At 62.4% G+C, this 17,145-nt stretch overlaps 4 protein-coding genes across 4 annotated transcripts in view; 1 reads left to right on the forward strand and 3 right to left on the reverse strand.

Moving 5' to 3' along the window:
• Positions 1-68: 68 nt before the first annotated feature.
• On the reverse strand, positions 69-1,363 carry LOC129784657 (uncharacterized). Its single transcript, XM_055807149.1, has 2 exons — positions 956-1,363; positions 69-702 (listed from the first exon to the last, which is right to left on the reverse strand). The coding sequence occupies exons 1-2, from the start codon at positions 1,361-1,363 to the stop codon at positions 139-141; spliced, it is 972 nt and encodes a 323-aa protein (XP_055663124.1). The 3' UTR covers positions 69-138.
• LOC129784658 (uncharacterized) lies at positions 69-3,239 on the reverse strand. The gene is made up of 2 exons (XM_055807152.1): positions 2,314-3,239; positions 69-2,283 (listed from the first exon to the last, which is right to left on the reverse strand). The coding sequence occupies exon 2, from the start codon at positions 2,179-2,181 to the stop codon at positions 1,411-1,413; it is 771 nt and encodes a 256-aa protein (XP_055663127.1). The 5' UTR covers positions 2,182-2,283; positions 2,314-3,239; the 3' UTR covers positions 69-1,410.
• Positions 3,240-3,590: 351 nt separating this feature from the next.
• Positions 3,591-7,089, reverse strand: LOC101917978 (zinc finger protein 628-like; the record flags this gene model as incomplete). Its single annotated transcript, XM_055807145.1, is given in 4 exon segments — positions 3,591-3,966; positions 3,968-4,771; positions 4,773-5,337; positions 6,815-7,089. Coding segments are annotated over 3 exon segments (1,735 nt in total), but the record flags the coding sequence as incomplete, so codon positions are not given.
• Positions 7,090-8,079: 990 nt separating this feature from the next.
• LOC101918677 (deleted in malignant brain tumors 1 protein-like) overlaps positions 8,080-17,145 on the forward strand; it is a 48,662-nt gene continuing 39,596 nt past the window's right edge. Inside the window, exons 1-8 of the mRNA XM_055807639.1 lie at positions 8,080-8,220; positions 8,402-9,154; positions 10,156-10,238; positions 10,537-10,687; positions 14,739-15,068; positions 15,713-16,042; positions 16,461-16,580; positions 16,695-16,741. Of these exons, the coding sequence (XP_055663614.1) occupies positions 9,109-9,154; positions 10,156-10,238; positions 10,537-10,687; positions 14,739-15,068; positions 15,713-16,042; positions 16,461-16,580; positions 16,695-16,741 (1,107 nt within the window). The 5' untranslated portion in view covers positions 8,080-8,220; positions 8,402-9,108. The remainder of the gene's footprint in view (positions 8,221-8,401; positions 9,155-10,155; positions 10,239-10,536; positions 10,688-14,738; positions 15,069-15,712; positions 16,043-16,460; positions 16,581-16,694; positions 16,742-17,145) is intronic.

Here is a 17,145-nt window from a genome sequence, read left to right on the forward strand (position 1 = left end):
ACCCCAGCCCCGCCCCTAGCAACACCCCCTCCCTCATCGATGGCACCCCCCAAGGAAGAGCCACATGGTGCAAGGAGGGGGCGGCACCGTTTATTGACCACGCCCACGGCCCTGGCCCCGCCCCCCCCGCGCGGGGGCTCATGGGGGGCGTAGTGGAGCAGCCTGGGGTGGTTCTTGGGGGAGGGGCCCCTGGGGCATCTTGGGGGTCCCGGGGGGGGCCCCTGGGGGTCCGGCCCCACCCCCCCCCAAAGTGGGACCCCTGCCCCCCTCCCCCAGCTCTGGCTCCGCGGGGGTGGGGTCCGGGGGTCCCCCCCTCAGAAGGTGTGAACCAGGGGGACACTGGGCAGCTCGGGGGCAGGGGGTCCCGTCCCTGTCCCACCACCACCACTCCCACCCCCAGCCCCGCCCCGGGCTGGGGTAGGGGGCTGCCCCGCAGCAGTGCCCCCCCCCGGCTCCCCCCGCACCAGGAGGAGGCGGGGGGAGCCGGGGGGGGGCAGCTGGGCCAGCGCCTGCAGGCAGAGGCGGGCAGGACCCCCCACCTGTCCCCCGCAGCAGCAGCACAGGGGGCAGCCCCCCGGTGGACCCCACCACTGCCAGCCGTGGGGGGGGGGAGGGGGGACGGCTCCCCCCCGCCAGGAGCACCTCGGGGGGCTGCGGCTGGACATCGGGGACCTCTGCAGCCTGGAGGTGGACACTGGGCACCTCCGTGGGGCTTCAGTTGTACGTTGGGCACCTCCATGGTCTTGAGTTGGACGTTGGGCACCTCTTCCACGGGCTTGAGTTGGACGTTGGGCACCTCTTCCACGGGCTTGAGTTGGACGCTGGGCACCTCCACGGGCTTAAGTTGGACATTGGGGCATCTCTTGCATGGCTTGAGTTGAACGTTGGGCACCTCCGTGGGCTTGAGTTGAGTGTCGGGCACCTCCTCCATGGGCTTCAGTTGGGTGTTGGGCACCTCCATGGGCTTCAGTTGGGTGTTGGGCATCTCCTCCATGGGCTCGAGTTGGACGTTGGGCACCTCCATGGTCTTTACTTGGATGTTGGGCACCTCCACGGTCTGAAGTTGGACACTGGGCACCTCCACGGTCTTAAGCTGGATGTTGGGCACCTCTTCCATGGGCTTGAGTTGGGTGTTGGGCACCTCCATGGACTTGAGTTGGATGTTGGGCACCTCTTCCATGGCCTTGAGCTGGACATTGGGCACCTCCTCCATGGCCCCGAGTTGGACGTTGGGCGCCTCCATCATTTTGTGACAGGTGCTGGGCACCTCAGTGGCCTGGAGATGGTCACTGGGCACCTCCATCATCTTCGCATCGTTGGGCACCTCTGTGATCTTGAGATGGATGTTGGGCACCTCCATCATCTGGTGATGGACACTGGGTATCTCAGTGTCTTGGAGATGGACGTCGGTCACCTCTGTGGTCTGGAGATGGATGCTGGGCAACTCAGTGACTTGGAGATGGAGCTGGGCACCTCGGTGGTTTGGTGACACACACTGGGCACCTCAGCAGTCTGGAGGTGTACATTTGTCACCTCTAAAGTCTGGGGATGGATGTTGGGCACCTCAGTGGCTTGCAGCTGGACAGTTGTCACCTCTGCCTCCTCAAGATGGACACTGGGCACCTCTACAGTTTGGTGATGGATGTCCGTCACCTCAGTGGCCTGGAGGTGGACATTGGCCACCTTCGTGGTTTGGAGATGGATGCTGGGCATCTCTGTGGCTTCAAGATGGACGTTGGGCACCTCAGTGGTTTCGAGATGGACGTTGGGCACCTCTGTGGTCTGCAGCTGGATGGTGGCCACCTCCATGGCCTGGAGCTGGATGTTGGGCACCTCCGTGGCTTCCAGATGGACACTGGGCACCTCCGTGGTCTCCAGATGGACACTGGGCACCTCCGTGGCCTCAAGATGGATGTTGGGCACCTCTGTGACCTCCAGATGGACATCGGGCACCTCCGTGGCCTCCAGATGGACATTGGGCACCTCTGCAGCCTCCAGACGGACATCAGGAACCTCTGTGGTTTGGAGAGGGACATTGGGGACCTCTGTGGTCTGCAGCTGGATGTTGGACACCTCGGTGGCCTGGAGGTGGATGCTGGGCACCTCTGATGGCTGTGGCAGGGCTTGGAGCTGGACATTTGTCACCTCAGTGGCCTGGGGGGGGAGGTGGACATTGGGCATCTCAGTAGGCTGGAGGTGGACGCTGGACACCTCAGTGGCCGGGAGATGGACGCTGGGCACCTCTGATGGCTGTGGCAGGGCTTGGAGCTGGACATTTGTCACCTCGGTGGCCTGGAGGTGGACGCTGGTGACATCCAAGGGTTGTGGCAGGGCTTGGAGCTGATGTTGGTCACCTTGGAGGGTGGTGGCAGGGCTTGGAGCTGGACATTGGTCACCTCGGTGGCCTGGAGCTGGATGTTGGTGACCTCAGAGGGTTGTGGCAGGGCTCGGAGCTGGATGTTGGTGACGTCCAAGGGTTGGGGCAGGGCTTGGAGTTGGACATTGGTCACCTCACCGGCTTGGAGCTGGACGCTGGTGACATCCAAGGGTGGTGGCAGCGCTTGGAGCTGGACATTGGTCACCTCGGTGGCCTGGAGGTGGACACTGGCACCTCAGTGGCCTGAAGGTGGACATGGGGCACCTTGGTGGCCTGGAGGTGGACGTTGGTGACATCCAAGGGTGGTGACAGGGCTTGGAGCTGGACATTGGTCACCTCACTGGCTGGAGCTGGATATTGGTGACCTTGGAGGGTGGCGGCAGGGCTTGGAGCTGGACGCTGGTCACCTCGGTGGCCTGGAGGTGGATGTTGGTGACATCTGAGGGTTGGGGCAAGGCTTGGAGCTGGACGCTTGTCACTTCGGTGGCCTGGAGGTGGACGTTGGGCACCTTGGTGGCCTGGAGGTGGACATGGGGCACCTCGGTGGCCTGAAGCTGGATGTTGGTCACCTTGGAGGGGTGGTGGCAGTGCTTGGAGCTGGACATTGGTCACCTCGGTGGCCTGGAGCTGGACATTGGTGACATCCAAGGGCGGTGGCAGCGCTTGGAGCTGGACGCTTGTCACCTCGGTGGCCTGCAGCTGGACATTGGTCATCTCAGCGGCCTGCAGCTGGATGTTGGTGACCTCCAAGGGTTGGGGCAGGGCTTGGAGCTGGACGTTGGTCACCTCGGTGGCCTGCAGCTGGACGCCGGTGACCTCGGGGGGCTGTGGCCCGCGGGGGGGACCACCACCACCGATGCCACCCCTCAGCACAATGACGCTGGTCCCCGCCGGTGCCCCCCGCCACTGCCTGGAGCTGGATGCTGGGCAGCCCCTGCCCCATGCCAGGTACCAACAGGATGCTCTGGCCACCACTGGGGGGTCCCACCGCTTGGGGACCCTTCCCCCCCCACGCCGGGGGACCCTCGGCGGGCAGGAGGTGAAGGCAGGGGGCTCAGCGGGGGGGGTGGGCAGTAGGAGGAGCTTCCGCGGGTGGTGGCGGTGGTGGCGCTGGGGGGGGGCTGGGGATGAGCTGCAGCCCTTGGGGGGTCCTGCACCAGCAGGAAGGTCTGCGCCTCGGCGGGGGGCGTTGGGGGGCGTCGGCGGGGGCCGCGGGGGCCGGGGGCGTGGGTACGGAGGTGGCGCTGGAGGTAGGAGGCCATGACGAAGGCTTTGGCGCAGAGGGGGCAGCGATATGGGCGGGCGGCCGAGTGGGTGCGGCGGTGGAGCTGGAGGTTGGAGGAGTGGGTGAAGGCCTTGCCGCACTGGGGGCAGGCGTAGGGGCGCTCGCCTGTGTGCACCCGCTGGTGCTGCCGCAGGTTGGAGGTTTGGGCGAAGGCCTTGCCGCAGATGGGGCAGGCGTGCGGGCGCTCGCCCGTGTGCAGCTGGCGGTGCCGGCGGAGGCTGGAGGTGTTCTTGAAGGCTTTGGGGCAGTCAGGGCAGCGGTAGGGACGCTCGTCGGTGTGTTGCCGCAGGTGGTACTGGTAGTGGGACGCCCCACTTGAAGGTGAGGCCACACTGGGCGCACTCGAAGGCGCGGAGCCCCGTGTGGACACGCTGGTGGGTCTGGAGCAGCGAGGAGCGTTTGAAGGCCTTGCCGCACTCGCGGCACGCATAGGGGCGCTCACCCGTGTGGTCCCGCATGTGGTACCGCAACCCCGAGGAGCCTTTGAAGGCTTTGCCGCACTCGGTGCATTGGTAAGGACGCTCCGGGGTGGCGGACTGAGGTGCCACGGGGGGATGAGGAACCTCGGGGGGCACCCGTGGGTGCTCCGGGACGGCCACGGGGGGATTAGGAGCTTCGAGGGACACACAGGGTGGGCCGGCAGTGGGGTGGCTGCGTTGGTGAGTCAAGAGTCCAGCCAACTGGGTGAAGGTTTTGGGGCAGAGGGTGCACTTGAAGGGGCGCTCGGCAGCGTGGCCGTGCCGGTGCCGCGCCAACCCTGAGCTGTTCTTGAAGGTCTTGCCGCAGGTAGGGCAATGGTGGGGGGCGGCCGGGGGGGTCCCCGAGTGGCCGTCTTGGTGGCCCAACAGCTCCTCCTCGCTGGTGGCGCTGGAGGGGCAAGCGGAGCATCTCCAGAGGGTGTCCGGTGTCGTGGTGGGCGCTGGGAGGAGCGGGGGCATGGCAGCATGGCTCTGCAGGTGTTTCTGGAGGCAGGCGTCAGAGACAAAGGCTTTGGCGCAGCTGGGGCACTGGTGGGGCCGGGTGGCCGCATGGGTGCGGCGGTGCAGGAGGAGGTTGGAGGAGTGGGTGAAGGTCTTGCCGCACTGGGGGCAGGCGTAGGGGCGCTCGCCCCGTGTGCACCCGCTGGTGCTGCCGCAGGTTGGTTGCTTGGGCGAAGGCCTTGCCGCAGATGGGGCAGGCGTGCGGGCGCTCACCTGTGTGGGTGTGCCGGTGCCGGCGGAGGCTGGAAGAGTTCTTGAAGGCTTTGGGGCATGCGGGGCAGCGGTAGGGACGCTCGCCGGTGTGTTGCCGCAGGTGGTACTGGTAGTGGGACGCCCACTTGAAGGTGAGGCCACACTGGGCGCACTCGAAGGCGCGGAGCCCCGTGTGGACACGCTGGTGGGTCTGGAGCAGCGAGGAGCGTTTGAAGGCTTTGCCGCATTGGGGGCAGGCGTAGGGGCGCTCACCCGTGTGGCCTCGCTGGTGGTAGAGGAGGGCGGAGGAGCCCTTGAAGGCTTTGGGGCACTCGGGGCATTTGTAGGGGCGTTCGCCCGTGTGGCTGCGTTGGTGGTGAGCCAGGCGGGAGGACCAGCGGAACGCCTTCCCGCATTCCCGGCAGGCGTAGGGCTGATCTGGAGCCCCGGTGCGGGAGACAGATGGGGGCGTTGGGGGCGTTGCTCCCGCCATGCTGATGGCCCTGGGGAGGGGGGGGGAAAAGATACGAGAGGGATGGGCGGGGTGAGACACCCCCCCCACCCCACCCCCCCCATTCAGAGGGGACTTGTGGCCATGTGGAAGGGCTGAGGGTGAAGGAGGGGGTGTGGCCACTGTGGGGGTGTGGCCTCCCTGGGGAAGGCCATGCCTCCCCTGGCCAGTGTTCCCCTCCAGGCCACACCCCCATACCAGTGTGCCCTTCTAGGCCACGTCCCCACTCATAGGCCACGCCCCCTCCAGGCCACCTCCACATCAGCCAGGGTTTCCTTCTAGGCCACACCCCCTCCAGGCCCCCCCCCCCCAGCCAGTGGCCCTTCTAGGCCACACCCCCATCCCTAGGCCATGCCCACCCTGGGCCACCCGCACCAGCCAGTGGCCCTTCTAGGCCACACCCCATTCCTAGGCCACAACCCCTCCAGGCCACCCCCACACCAGCCAGTGGCCCTTCTAGGCCACCCCATCCCCGCGTGGCCCCTCTAGGCCACACCCCCATCCTTAGGCCACACCCCATCCAGGCCACGCCCACATTACCCAGTGTCCTTTCTAGGCCACGCCCCCTCCAGGCCACCCCTTATCAGCCAGTGTTTCTTCTAGGCCACACCCCCCAAGGCCACATGCCCTCCAGGCCACCCCTTATCAGCCAGTGTCCCTTCTAGGCCACACCCCCCAAGGCCACGCACCCTCCAGGCCACCCCTTATCAGCCAGTGTCCCTTCTAGGCCACGCCCCCACAGCTAGGCTGTGGCCCCTCCAGGCCACACCCCATCAGCCAGTGTTTCCTTCTAGGCCACACCCCACTGAAGCCACGCCCACTCCAGAACACACCTCTATTGACCAACGCCCCCCTCCAGGCCACGCCTCCTCCAGGCCACACCCCCCCACCTGAAATCCCTTCAGGCCACCCACCAGCCAGTGTCCCCTGTAGGCCACGCCTCCTCTAGACTACGCCCCAATAAACTAGCATTCCCCTGCAGGCCCCGCCCCCTCCAGCCAAATGCCCCCTCCAGACCACGCCCCATCTCTAGGCCCCGCCCCATCACCCAAATGCCTACCTCTAGGCCCTGCCCCCTCCAGACCACACCCCAATCCCCTAGCATTCCCCTCTAGGCCACGGCCCCACCAGCCAAATGCCTACCTCTAGACCACACCCCAATCCCCTAGTATTCACTCTAGGCCCCGCCCCCACAGCCAGTGCCCCCCACCATGCCCCAATCAGCTATCACTCCTCTAAGCCCCACCCCCACGAGCCAGTGCCCCAGACCACGCCCCCTCTAGACCACGCCCCAACCAGCTAGCATTCCCCTCCAGGCCACGCCCCCACCACCCAAACACCCCCCTCGAGGCCCCGCCCCCTCCTGCCTCGCTCCCGCTCAGGCCCCATAGGCCCCTCCAGGCCCCGCCCTCCCCGCGCAGGCCCTGCCACCGCCCTCCCTCGAACACCCCCGCCGGTACCCGCTTTACCTGCCGGTAGCGGCACCGGGGAAGCCTCGCCGCGGCGGGGCAGGGCCGGGCAGGGCAGGGCCGGGCAGGGCCGGGCCCCGCTTCGGCCTCCCACCGCCTCACGCCCGCCCGCCCCCGCCGCCGCCGCCGCCGCGGCGCAACGACTGGGCCGCGCCGCGCGCCGAGCCACGCCCCCCCCCCGCCGTGCCGTGCGCAACCAGTGGCCCGACCCCGGCCCCGGCCCGCGCGGGGGCTGCTGGGAAATGGAGTTCCCGCCACAGCCGCCTCCGCCATCTTGACCTGGGAGGGAGGGAGGTGAGGGTGGTTGTCGCCGCTACCACGTGGGGGGACGCACAGTGGGAGGGGGGTGGGGTGCTCGGCTGGGAGCGTATCCCAGCGTGTCCGCCCCCCGGGAGCCAGGGGATTTGGGGGGAGGGGGGGCTAGAGGGCTGGGAGGGGTTGGGGGAAGGTGGGCCGGGAGGAGTGGGAAGGACGTGAGGGAGCTGATGGGGGTTTGGGAAGGCTCAGGGCAGTGGGGGAGCTGGAGGGGCAGGAGGTTGGGGGGTTTGGAGGGTTTAGGGGAGCTAATGGGGATTTGGGGGCTGGGGACAGGGAGGGAACTGGGGGGCCTGGGGGTCTCGTAAGGGTTGGGGAGACTTGGGGGGGTCAGGGGAACTGGTGGGGCAGAAGGTTGGGGGGTTTGGAGAGGTTGGGGGGGCTAATGGGGGTTGGGGAACTGGAGGGCAGGAGTTTGGAGGAGTTTGGGGGGCTGAGGGGGGTCGGGGAACTGGTGGGGCAGGAGTTTGGGGACTTTGAGGGGTTGGGGAGTCTCAGGGAGGTCAGGGGAACTGGGGGGTAGGAGGTTGGGGGGCTTAGAGGAGTTGGGGGGGCTGAGGGGGATTTGAGGGCTGGGGACAGGGTGGAACTGGCGGGCCTGGGGGTCTTGGAAGGTTTGGGAGGCTGAGGTGGGTTGGGGGAACTGGTGGGGCAGGAGGTTGGGGGGCTTGGAGGGGTTGGGGGGGCTGATGGAGATTCGGGGGCTGGGGGCGGAGGAGGACCTGGGGGTCTCAGAAGGGTTGGGGGGGCTGAGGGGGGCAGGGGAACTGGTGGGGCAGGAGGTTGGGGGGGCTGAGGGGGGTGAGGGGAAGTGGGGGAGCAGGAGGTTGGGGTGCTGAGGGGGATTGGGGTGGCTGGGGTGGGTCGGGGGAAGCAGGGGGGCGGGAGGTTGGGGGGTTTGGAGGGGTTGGGGGGGCTGAGGGGGCTGGGGTTTTGATGTCTCCATTTTGATGTCTCCTGAGTGTCATGGTGGCCATGATCTCCTGGGAGGGAGCCCCTTGGGGATCCCCCCTAGGAGAAGTTAAATCCGGAGGCTCCCGGGAGAGATCCCCCATGGATCCACCGGGCTCCCAGGGCCCGTGGCAGCCCAGGTACCCGGGGGGTGGTGCCGTGGGGAATGGGGGGTGTTGGAAAAAAACGGGTTGTTGCCAGCGTCAGGCTGTTTAGACTTAAAAAAATCAAGCTTTGAGCTTCCTCCATCCTTTTTTTCAGCTGATGGGTTTCCCCCCAGCTCCAGTTATCCCTTCAGATGTCTTCTTTCCCTTAATTTAGGTGGAGCAGACCACTAATTAATTGGAAAGGGAGGAGGAGAGTTTCCAGACGCTTGGAAGAGGCTGAGGGGTGCATCAGCCCTGGTGGGCTGAACCCTCTGTGGAGTCTTGGGTCTCCGTTCTGGTCCCGGGGGGAAAAATCCCGTTACAGCCAGCAGGGAAAACCGAGCCGGAGACGAAGGTCCTGATTGTTTCTCCCATCTGGCCTCCCAGAATGGTTGAGGACGCTCGGCTTTTGGCACATACTCATTTCTTTGCTCTCCCTGGAAGGTGGCAGCAAGTTTAAAGACCGCAAGGCAGCCACGGGGTAGCGTTTCCAACTGGGATAACCCACTTGCCTTCAATAAAGATGATTTTTTGCCATCTAACTAAGCGTCTGGACAATGCAACGCAAGGAAATTCATGGCGCGCTGTGGCTGGCTTGGAATATTCCCCTTTTCCAGCAGGCAGCTGCCAAGGAATTCTCTGAAATCCTCATCTCCACGTGCTGCAGCTGATGGAAACCAAAATAAACCCTGATAAAACGTTGCATCATGTCAAGAAGACGCTTGAAGGCAGGATGGGAGCTGGGGATAATTTTGCTGCGGTTTCTGGTGGTGGCCTTCACTGCTGTTGGCCAATTTGTGGAGAAATGAGGCAAAAGTGTGAATAATTTGTTGAAAAGCAGATGTGTGACAGGGAATGTGCTGAACATGCGACGCCAGGAGGATGGAGGCCGTCAGAAGCATTGACTGTGTCTCCAGAGCCGCTGAGGGTATGGATTGGCTCGAACACTTCTGGGATTGAGTGAGAAATATCGTGTAGCCTACTTTTAGCCCTCTGGAGTTAAAAGTAAGGAGTTAAAAGTAAAATTCTAGTCCCTGGCCAGGAGCTGAGAAGGGAAAAGGCCGCAGGGTCCTTAGCATGGCGCCCCATCCCAAGGATCCCATGGCACCCCATCCCAAGGATCCCGGGGACCCCGTGGCACCCCATCCTGGGGACACCATGGCACCCCATCCCGAGGATCCCCTTGCACCCCATCCTGGGGATCCCATCGCACCCCATCCCAAGGATCCAGTTGCACCCCATCCTGGCGATCCCATGATGCCCCATTCTGAGGATCCCGAGGATCCTGTGGCACCCCATCCCAAGGATCCCAGGGATCCCGTTGCATCCCATCCCGGGGATCCCATGGCGCCCCATCCTGAGGATCCTGAGGCTCCCGTGGCACCCCATCCCGAGGATCCCATGGTGCCCCATCCTGAGGATCCTGAGGCTCCTGTGGCACCCCATCCCAGGGATCCCATGGCATCCCATCCCGAGAATCCCGTGGCGCCCCATCCTAAGGATCCCATGGTGCCCCATCCCGAGGATCCCGAGGATCCTGTGGCACCCCATCCCAGGGATCCCATCGTGTCCCACCGCAGGGACACCATCGCCCCCCATCCTGCTGCTCGCAGCCGACAAGCCTGTTCCCAGAAAATCCTGGATTCTCCGAGAACCCTCAGGATCTTTGGGTATCTAGCCGTGGGCTGGATGTTGCCCACCTCAGAGATCGGTCTGGAAATTCCCCAAATTCTCTTCAATTAATTGTCTTCAATTAAATTCTTTTCAATTAAAGAGGAGAATCGATGCAGCGGGGGGGTGCCCAGACCCTCAGTGGTTTTGCAGCTGAACCTCAGCACGTTTTCTGGACGTATTTTTCATCTGGGGGAATATTTTTTATTTTTTTAATCCTTTTTATTCTTTATTTTTCATATTCCGTGATACCGCCAGGATCCAGGCCCTGTGTTTTCTACACGCCACGGCTTTGGCGACGTGACTTCGGGACAGACTCTGGGCGGAATGTGCTGGCTGATGTACGCAGCTCCTGGAAATCCCTGATTTTGGCAGGGAAAGGAGGCACCTCGCCCTCTGGAGCACCCTGGGTTGGCTTTTGGATCCTGGCAGGATGAAACTGGGCATTTCCCGTGGGTGCAGCGCTCCTTACGTGAGGATCCCCAGCCCTCCTGCTGCTGGGTGTGGGGATGGGGGTGGCTTAAATCTCTTCAAACCCGAGGGCAAAATCCTGGGGGTGGCAAGGAGGGAGGGATCAGTGCCGGGGGGAGGGCTGAGCGCTGGGAAACAGAGGGAACAATCCTGCTTTTTGCCACCCAGCACACCCAGCTCGGCTTGCCGCTCGCTCTGGGGACCTTCACCCGGCCGAAGGCGTATGGGACGAGCATGAGGGTTTCCAGATGTCATCTCCTGTCCCTGCCCAGCCACCTCGCAGGAGCATGGCTCCTTGTCTACCTGGTTTGCTTCTGTGGTGAGTAGCGCTCACTCGAGGGATGGAGCATCCTAGAAGGAAAGAGGGGGGTGGGGGATGAAGGGGAACGAGGGGGCACTAGGCTGGTGGAAGGAGGGAAAACTTCCTCCGAGCCTTTAAAAAAAGCAGGGAAAAGCAGTGCATGGGGAAGGAGACCTCGTTAGCTGGGGGATTATCCCGGTTTCTGCGCTGTTGGCCTTGCACAGAGGTTGGGAAACAGAGGTTGGAGTCCCATCAGCCGGTGTCGGTCCAACCTAGAAATCGTATTATTTGCGTTGGCCGCTGCTTCAGGGCTGGCTGCTTCGTTTACAAATAGCACAAGGTCCTTTCTCCTCCCCCCCCAGCGCAAACAGGAGCGTTTGCTCTGCAGGTTTGGCGGGAGGTGAAGCGATTGTGCCACCAGCAGGATGCCAAGAGGGGTTTTTCTCTTTTTTTGGTTATTCTCTTTTTGCATCCTCTTCTCCAGGGGATGCTGCAGCCTCTACCCAGACACCAACCTGACCATCCACCCACAGCTCAGCCACTCCGGCACTCGATTAAACTTCATATTATATCATATTTTATATCATGTATTTTGTATATAACATATACTATATCATATATACTGTATATAACGTATACTATATCATATATACTTTCATATTAATTTTGTTGCTATGATCTCAGCCCCGATCACGCCCTTCTGTAAGACATGGTTGGGCGCTACAGGTTGATTAATTTGCTGCACAGGCTCCTTATCACCTTGTGCAAATCGCTAATTAAAGCACCAAGAGCAAGTTGCCATCAAACCCATTGCCCTGTGGAGTTTGCAGCCCCGCCGGCAGCATATTGAGGATATTAAGAGGAAAAAAAAAAAAAATCTCTGAAGCCCTTTTAAAAATAATTATTTTTCCAAAAGGGGCTTTGTGGAGCGATTTGTCTCCTGGATTTGGGTTTTGTGGATTTTTTTTGTGATTATTTTTGATTTGTCTTTGAGCTTGAGGTAAGCCACCGCCATCAGCTCCGTGAAGCCCGTGTGAGTGCCGCAGCTTTTCCCGGTGCTGCTTTTCGGCACCGGACCCTCTTCATATCCCTCTTGCAGACCCTGTTGCTTCCCAGCGGGATCTCCCCGATGGGGCAGGGGACGATGACGACACAGCAAAGCAAATCCCTCACAGGGAGTGTTGTTTGTCTGTGTCCATGTCCCCCCCCCCCCCAAATTTTCCAAGAGCTCACCGCGGCGAGCACCCGCGCCCCCAGCGTGGTTTTGTCCCGCACGAGGGATCACCCCTAGTGAGTGATTTGGAAAGATCTGTGTTAATTGCACCTTCCTGGGATGCTGAACCACCTCCGGGGAGGGGGGTGCATAAGGACCCCTTGTGCATTGTGTGCCTCCGTGGTGAGCAGGACACGCGTGCCTTGATTTACCTCCGTGTTTCGGGGGCGCAGGCAGGGCTGGGGACCTGTCGTGTTTTGTGGGCAGGTGCTGCGAGACGTGGCTTGGGGATCAAGGGAATGGCTGGCAGGAAACACCTGGATTCCTTCTCCCCACCAGAGACGGGATGGTTTCCCTGTCCTTGCCTCTGGCGAGCTGCCGTCAGCTGGAGAACGCTCTTTTTCTGGCCCTAAACCGCGATGCTCCAAAAATCCAGAGCTTTGGTGGCTGATGGAGGTGCGAAACCGCTGGAAGATCCCATATCCCAATGGACACGAGGGGTGCTGTCACCTCCGCCTCGCAAAGAGGGTGCGGTGCCTCGTGGACAGCAGGAAAAAAACCCCAAATTTTTCCTCCTCCTCTGGAGAAACCTCTGGAGCTCCAGCCACAGCTGGAAAGATGCTGGGTTGCCAGGACTGTGCGGTCTTGCCCCTATCCTGAGATCCCAAGGTCTAGCAGAGCACAGAATGGTCCTGGAAAGACGAGGGATGGAGAATTTCTGCTGGTTCACCTCTTGTGTCCCCCCCAGCGTCACCCAGCCACCCTGTGGCCACATGCGTTGGCCCAGCGCAGCTTCACCTGGCAAACAGCGTCAACGCTTGTTCGGGAAGGGTAGAAGTGGAACACAACCACCAGTGGGGAACTGTCTGTGACGATGACTGGAATTTCTCCCATGCCACCGTGGTGTGCTGGCAGTTGGGTTGCCTGGCGACGGTTTGCAGCTCACCGGGTGGCTCGTTTTGGCCCGGGATCGGGCCCGATTTGGTTGGATGACGTGCGGTGCAGCGGGAGCGAAGCCGCTTTGTCCGAATGCTCGGCCAGACCTTGGGGGGGGTGTCAGCAACTGCAATCACAACGAAGACGCCAGCGTCGTGCACGCAGGTCACGTCGTGCTCGTGGACCAGGAGAAGCTCAGCGGAGGATGCTCTGCTCCGGGTATCCATCCTGGGCTGGGGGACCTTGTCCCCCTTGTCCCATCTCCAGCGGTTTTGCCGCTCTTTAGCCGTGCAGCTTTGTGAAAATAAGGAGAAACAGGGAAAACAGGAAGGAAAAAGGTGTTGGCGCGGGCACTGAGGAGAGGGGAAGCGTTGCAGTGGGTCCCGGTTCTCCTAGCCAGGTCTCGACCCGCTGCGCTACAGGGACCAGTAGCCCACCAGTAGCAAAGATGGAGGGGGGTGGGGGGGTCCTGAAGAAGGGACAGTGGCAAGAGGGGTCTGCAGAGTCTCTCCCTTTGAGGGGGGGACACTGCAGTTGTGGGAAGGGTTGAGGGGACTATAAAAAGGGATTTCTTGCGCTCATGGTTGAATGTGCGTGGTCTCTGGGGTCGCACGGCTGGTTTTGCCCCCACCTGAGGTGTTTAGCCCCAAGTTTTTGATATTCCTCGATGGTTTGGGGGCACTTTTGTGGATATGCTGGGCTTATGGACCACCCCTCTTGCACAAACCCTCCCCTGGGCATGGGTGTCACTGCAGTGGCGTGAAGCAGCACCTTGGGGGTGATGTGGTCTGATGTTCTCCTCGTGGTGTCTCCTCATGGTGTCTCCTCGTCCCCTCTCTCATTGTCCCCTCTCTCATCGTCCCCTTGTCCCTCCTCGTGTCACACTCGGGCATGGTCCCTGACGCACCGATGCAGCTGTGCCTGGAGAATGGCTCTGGCCACTGCTCGGGCCGTGTGGTCGTGCTCCGGCAGCAGCAGTGGGGGACAGTGTGTGACGCCGGCTGGAGCCTGGCGGAGGTGGTGGTGGTGTGTCAGCAGCTGGGCTGTGGCACGGCCATCTCAGCAGCGCATTCGGCTCATTTTGGGCGAGGGTCCGGCCACATCTGGCTGGCCAACATCACCTGCACGGGGATGGAAGCTTTCCTTTCCCGATTGCCACACCAGGCTCTGGGAAGCCCATGGCTGTGACCACCGGGACGATGCCGGTGTGGTGTGCTCAGGTCCGTGGTAGGTGGGATAAGTACCCTGCGTGGGGGGGTCAGCTCAATCGCGTCCCTTTACCCCCCTCGGGGTTAAAAAAAATGAAATCCAGAGGAGTAGGCTTGACCCAAGGACCCTCCCAGAGTCGCTGTTGACCCCAGGACGCTCCTGTATGCCTTGTTGACCCCAGGACCCTCCCAGAGTCACTGTTGACCCCAGGACCCCCCCGACCAGAGTCACTGTTGACCCCAGGACCCTCCCACAGTCACCGTTGAACCCAGCACCCTCCCATACCGTTGACCCCAGGACCCCCCTACAGTTGCTGTTGACCCCAGGACAGTCCCACAGTTGTTGTTGACCACAGGACCCCTCCCACAGTCACCATTGACCCCAGGACCCTCCCAGAGTTGCTGTTGACCCCAGGACCTTCCCATACCGTTGCCCCAGGATCCTCCTGTACTCCTTGTTGACCCCAGGACCCTCCCACAGTCCCCGTTGACTCCAGGAGCCTTTGTCAGCCTCCAAGCTGCGACCCCTCTATCCATCCCCACAAGGAGCAAACCCCAAGCCCGCCCTGTCGCTGCAGCAACTTTCCCTGGCGGCTGGAGGCTGTGCACGTGGAAGGATGCTCTGATTTTCCGACGGCTCAGCACCTTGCGAAGCCCCAGCGGTGCTGTGGATGACAGTCAGGTATGGATGTGTCCCTTCCTCCCTTCGCAGGTGCGGACGTGTTGGAGCAGCACCGAGTGCGGCTGGTGAACGGCTCAAACCGGTGCGTGGGACGAGTCGAGGTCTTTCATGATGAGAAGTGGGGAACCGTCTGCGATGATGGCTGGGACCTCCACGATGCCACTGTCGTCTGCAAGGAGCTGGGCTGTGAGGCAGCGCTGTCTGCACCGGGCTCAGCTCATTTTGGACCGGGCTCTGATCCCATCTGGCTGGACGACGTTCACTGCGTGGGGACGGAGTCTTCCCTCACCCAGTGCGAGTTCAGCAACTGGGGAGAGCACAACTGCCACCACAACGAGGATGCTGGCGTGGTGTGCCTGGGTAACACCGGCTGGGGGACCGGGGTGGGCGAGCCAGGGTGGTAGGTGGCCACCCAGGGGTGGCTGGGGTAGTGCTGGAGCTGATGTTCTACCCCAGGGTTCTGCCAGGTTCTCCCTCCGCTCCCTCCGCTCCCTCCTCCCCATCCCAGGGCTGTGCTGGGTTCTCCCTCCGCTCGCTTTTCCCTGTCCCCTGGGCTGTTCCCAGCTTTTCCCCAGCCACTTTTCTCGGGAGTTGAGCAAAAAAACGCTGCCCTGGCATAACCAGGAGCTGTGCACCTGAGTGGAATTAATTTAATCTCGATTACGTCCCTCTAGCTCACCCTGGATGGGCAAAGCCTTGTTCAGGGGAAAAAAATATTAAAATCCAGGCACTTTCCTAGACACAGGAGGTCCAGTGGCACCAGGGGGGTGGGTGTGGGGTCTCCCATGAGCCCCATCCCGCAGATTCCAGCCCTGTAGTGATGCGTATGGAGTCAGGCAGTTGCGAGGGGATGGAGTGAGGCAATCCACGCCTCGTAGCTGGTGGTGGGTGCCGGTGGTTTGCCTTCAGCTGGGTGGGAGAGGGAAAAAAACCCGACCTGGGAGCAAGTTGGAAGCTCCGGGTGGCATCTGGGGTGGGACTTAACCCTTGGGTTTGTCTGGCAGGCACGGACCCCTTGGAGGTGCGGGTGCGGGACGGCCCCGGTCCCTGCGCGGGGCGGGTGGAAGTGCTCTCCAACACTACCTGGTACGGGGTGTGTGGCAGCAGCTGGAGCTTGCTGGAAGCTGAGGTGGTCTGCAGGCAGCTGGGCTGTGGGCCAGCCCAGTCGGCGCCCACCAGAGCCCAGTTCAGCCCCGGGGACGGCCGTGCCTTGCTGGAGGGGCTGAGATGCCGGGGGACCGAGGGGCTGCTCCTGGAGTGCCAGCAGAAGGAGATGGGGCCGGGGGCATGCCGGCAGGGCTCGGCGGCCAGCGTGGTGTGCGCGATGCCCAAGGGTAAGCGCCGGAGTCTGCCGTCATCTGCTCGTTTACATTGCACATTTTGTCTTTATATTTTTATCGTAATTTCCGAATTGTTTCCGTAAACCTTTTTCCTGGGAGAGGGGGTGGGTGGGCAGAGAAGGCCACCAGCAGGGTGAAGGCATCTCAGTGGCTTTGGACCCCAGAGCATCCCCCCACTCTGTTTGCACAAACCCACTGTGGGGGGGTGGGTGCACCCGCCCACCCCTCCCCTTCCCCCCAAAAAGAGGCGGAGCTGTGATTCCCGCTGCTGCTGCCGAGGCTCAGCCCCGTGCCTCGGGAAGGACGTGGCGCACCCCCCCCCCCCCCCCCAAACCGTGCAGCGGAAGGGAAGGATGAGAGGGGGGCAGCTCATCCTGCTGACCCCGCCTCGTGTGCTTGACTCTTCCTGCAGACCTCATGCAATCCTGTTCGGTGCTGGGGGGCCTGCTTGGCACCGAGGCGATGCTCTGCGGCGTCCTGCTGGTTCTCTACCTGTGGGCGAGGTACGGAAGGCGGGCCGGAAGCTCCCTAGGTAAGAGCAGGACCGTAGTACATGCGGTGGGGCTGGCTGCGCTCCCAGCTGGCCTGGGTGCCCCCCACCCTGGGGCTGGGGGTCACAGCGTCATCCTGCGCCTTCGTTTTGCAGACAAGATGCTTACAAAGAAGACTGAGGACACCGGTGTGGCATCCCAGGCTTAGGCGGGATGCAAAGACCCTAGAAGACCCTTGTTTTGTGGAGCTGGAAGAGCAGAGCAGCGGCTGCGACGGTCAGCAGAGGGGGAGCCCCCTGGAGCAGGGCAAAGACCCCCACCCCATGTGTCCCAGAGCCCCCAGCTCACTGCACTGAGCCTCTGTGGATCTCCCCACTCAGCACCACGAAGCCCCTCAGCCTCCAAGCCAGGTCTTCTCGGACTGACCCCCATCCGGTCCCTCTGCAGAGGATCCATCCTGACCCCATCCGAGCAGATCCCTCTTGTTCCCCCCCCCACAACCGCTCTAATCCGTAATCCCAGCCCCCCACCCGCCCCCATAATCCCCATAACCCACTGCAGGTCACCACCCTCCCCACATTCCCGATGGGATCGCACCTTTTCCCC

This window comes from Falco peregrinus, chromosome 6 (assembly GCF_023634155.1).
Source record: "Falco peregrinus isolate bFalPer1 chromosome 6, bFalPer1.pri, whole genome shotgun sequence".
Classification (NCBI taxonomy): Eukaryota; Metazoa; Chordata; class Aves; order Falconiformes; family Falconidae; genus Falco; species Falco peregrinus.

Coding starts and splice junctions, on each gene's coding strand:
- LOC129784658 (XM_055807152.1), bottom strand. CDS start 2,181: ATGCCCAATGTCCACCTCCCCCCCCAGGCCACTGAGGTGACAAATGTC.
- LOC129784657 (XM_055807149.1), bottom strand. CDS start 1,363: ATGATGGAGGTGCCCAACATCCATCTCAAGATCACAGAGGTGCCCAAC. Junction 703..955: donor CCCAACTGAAGCCCATGGAG/GTGCCCAACACC, acceptor AGCCCCACGGAG/GTGCCCAGTGTCCACCTCCA.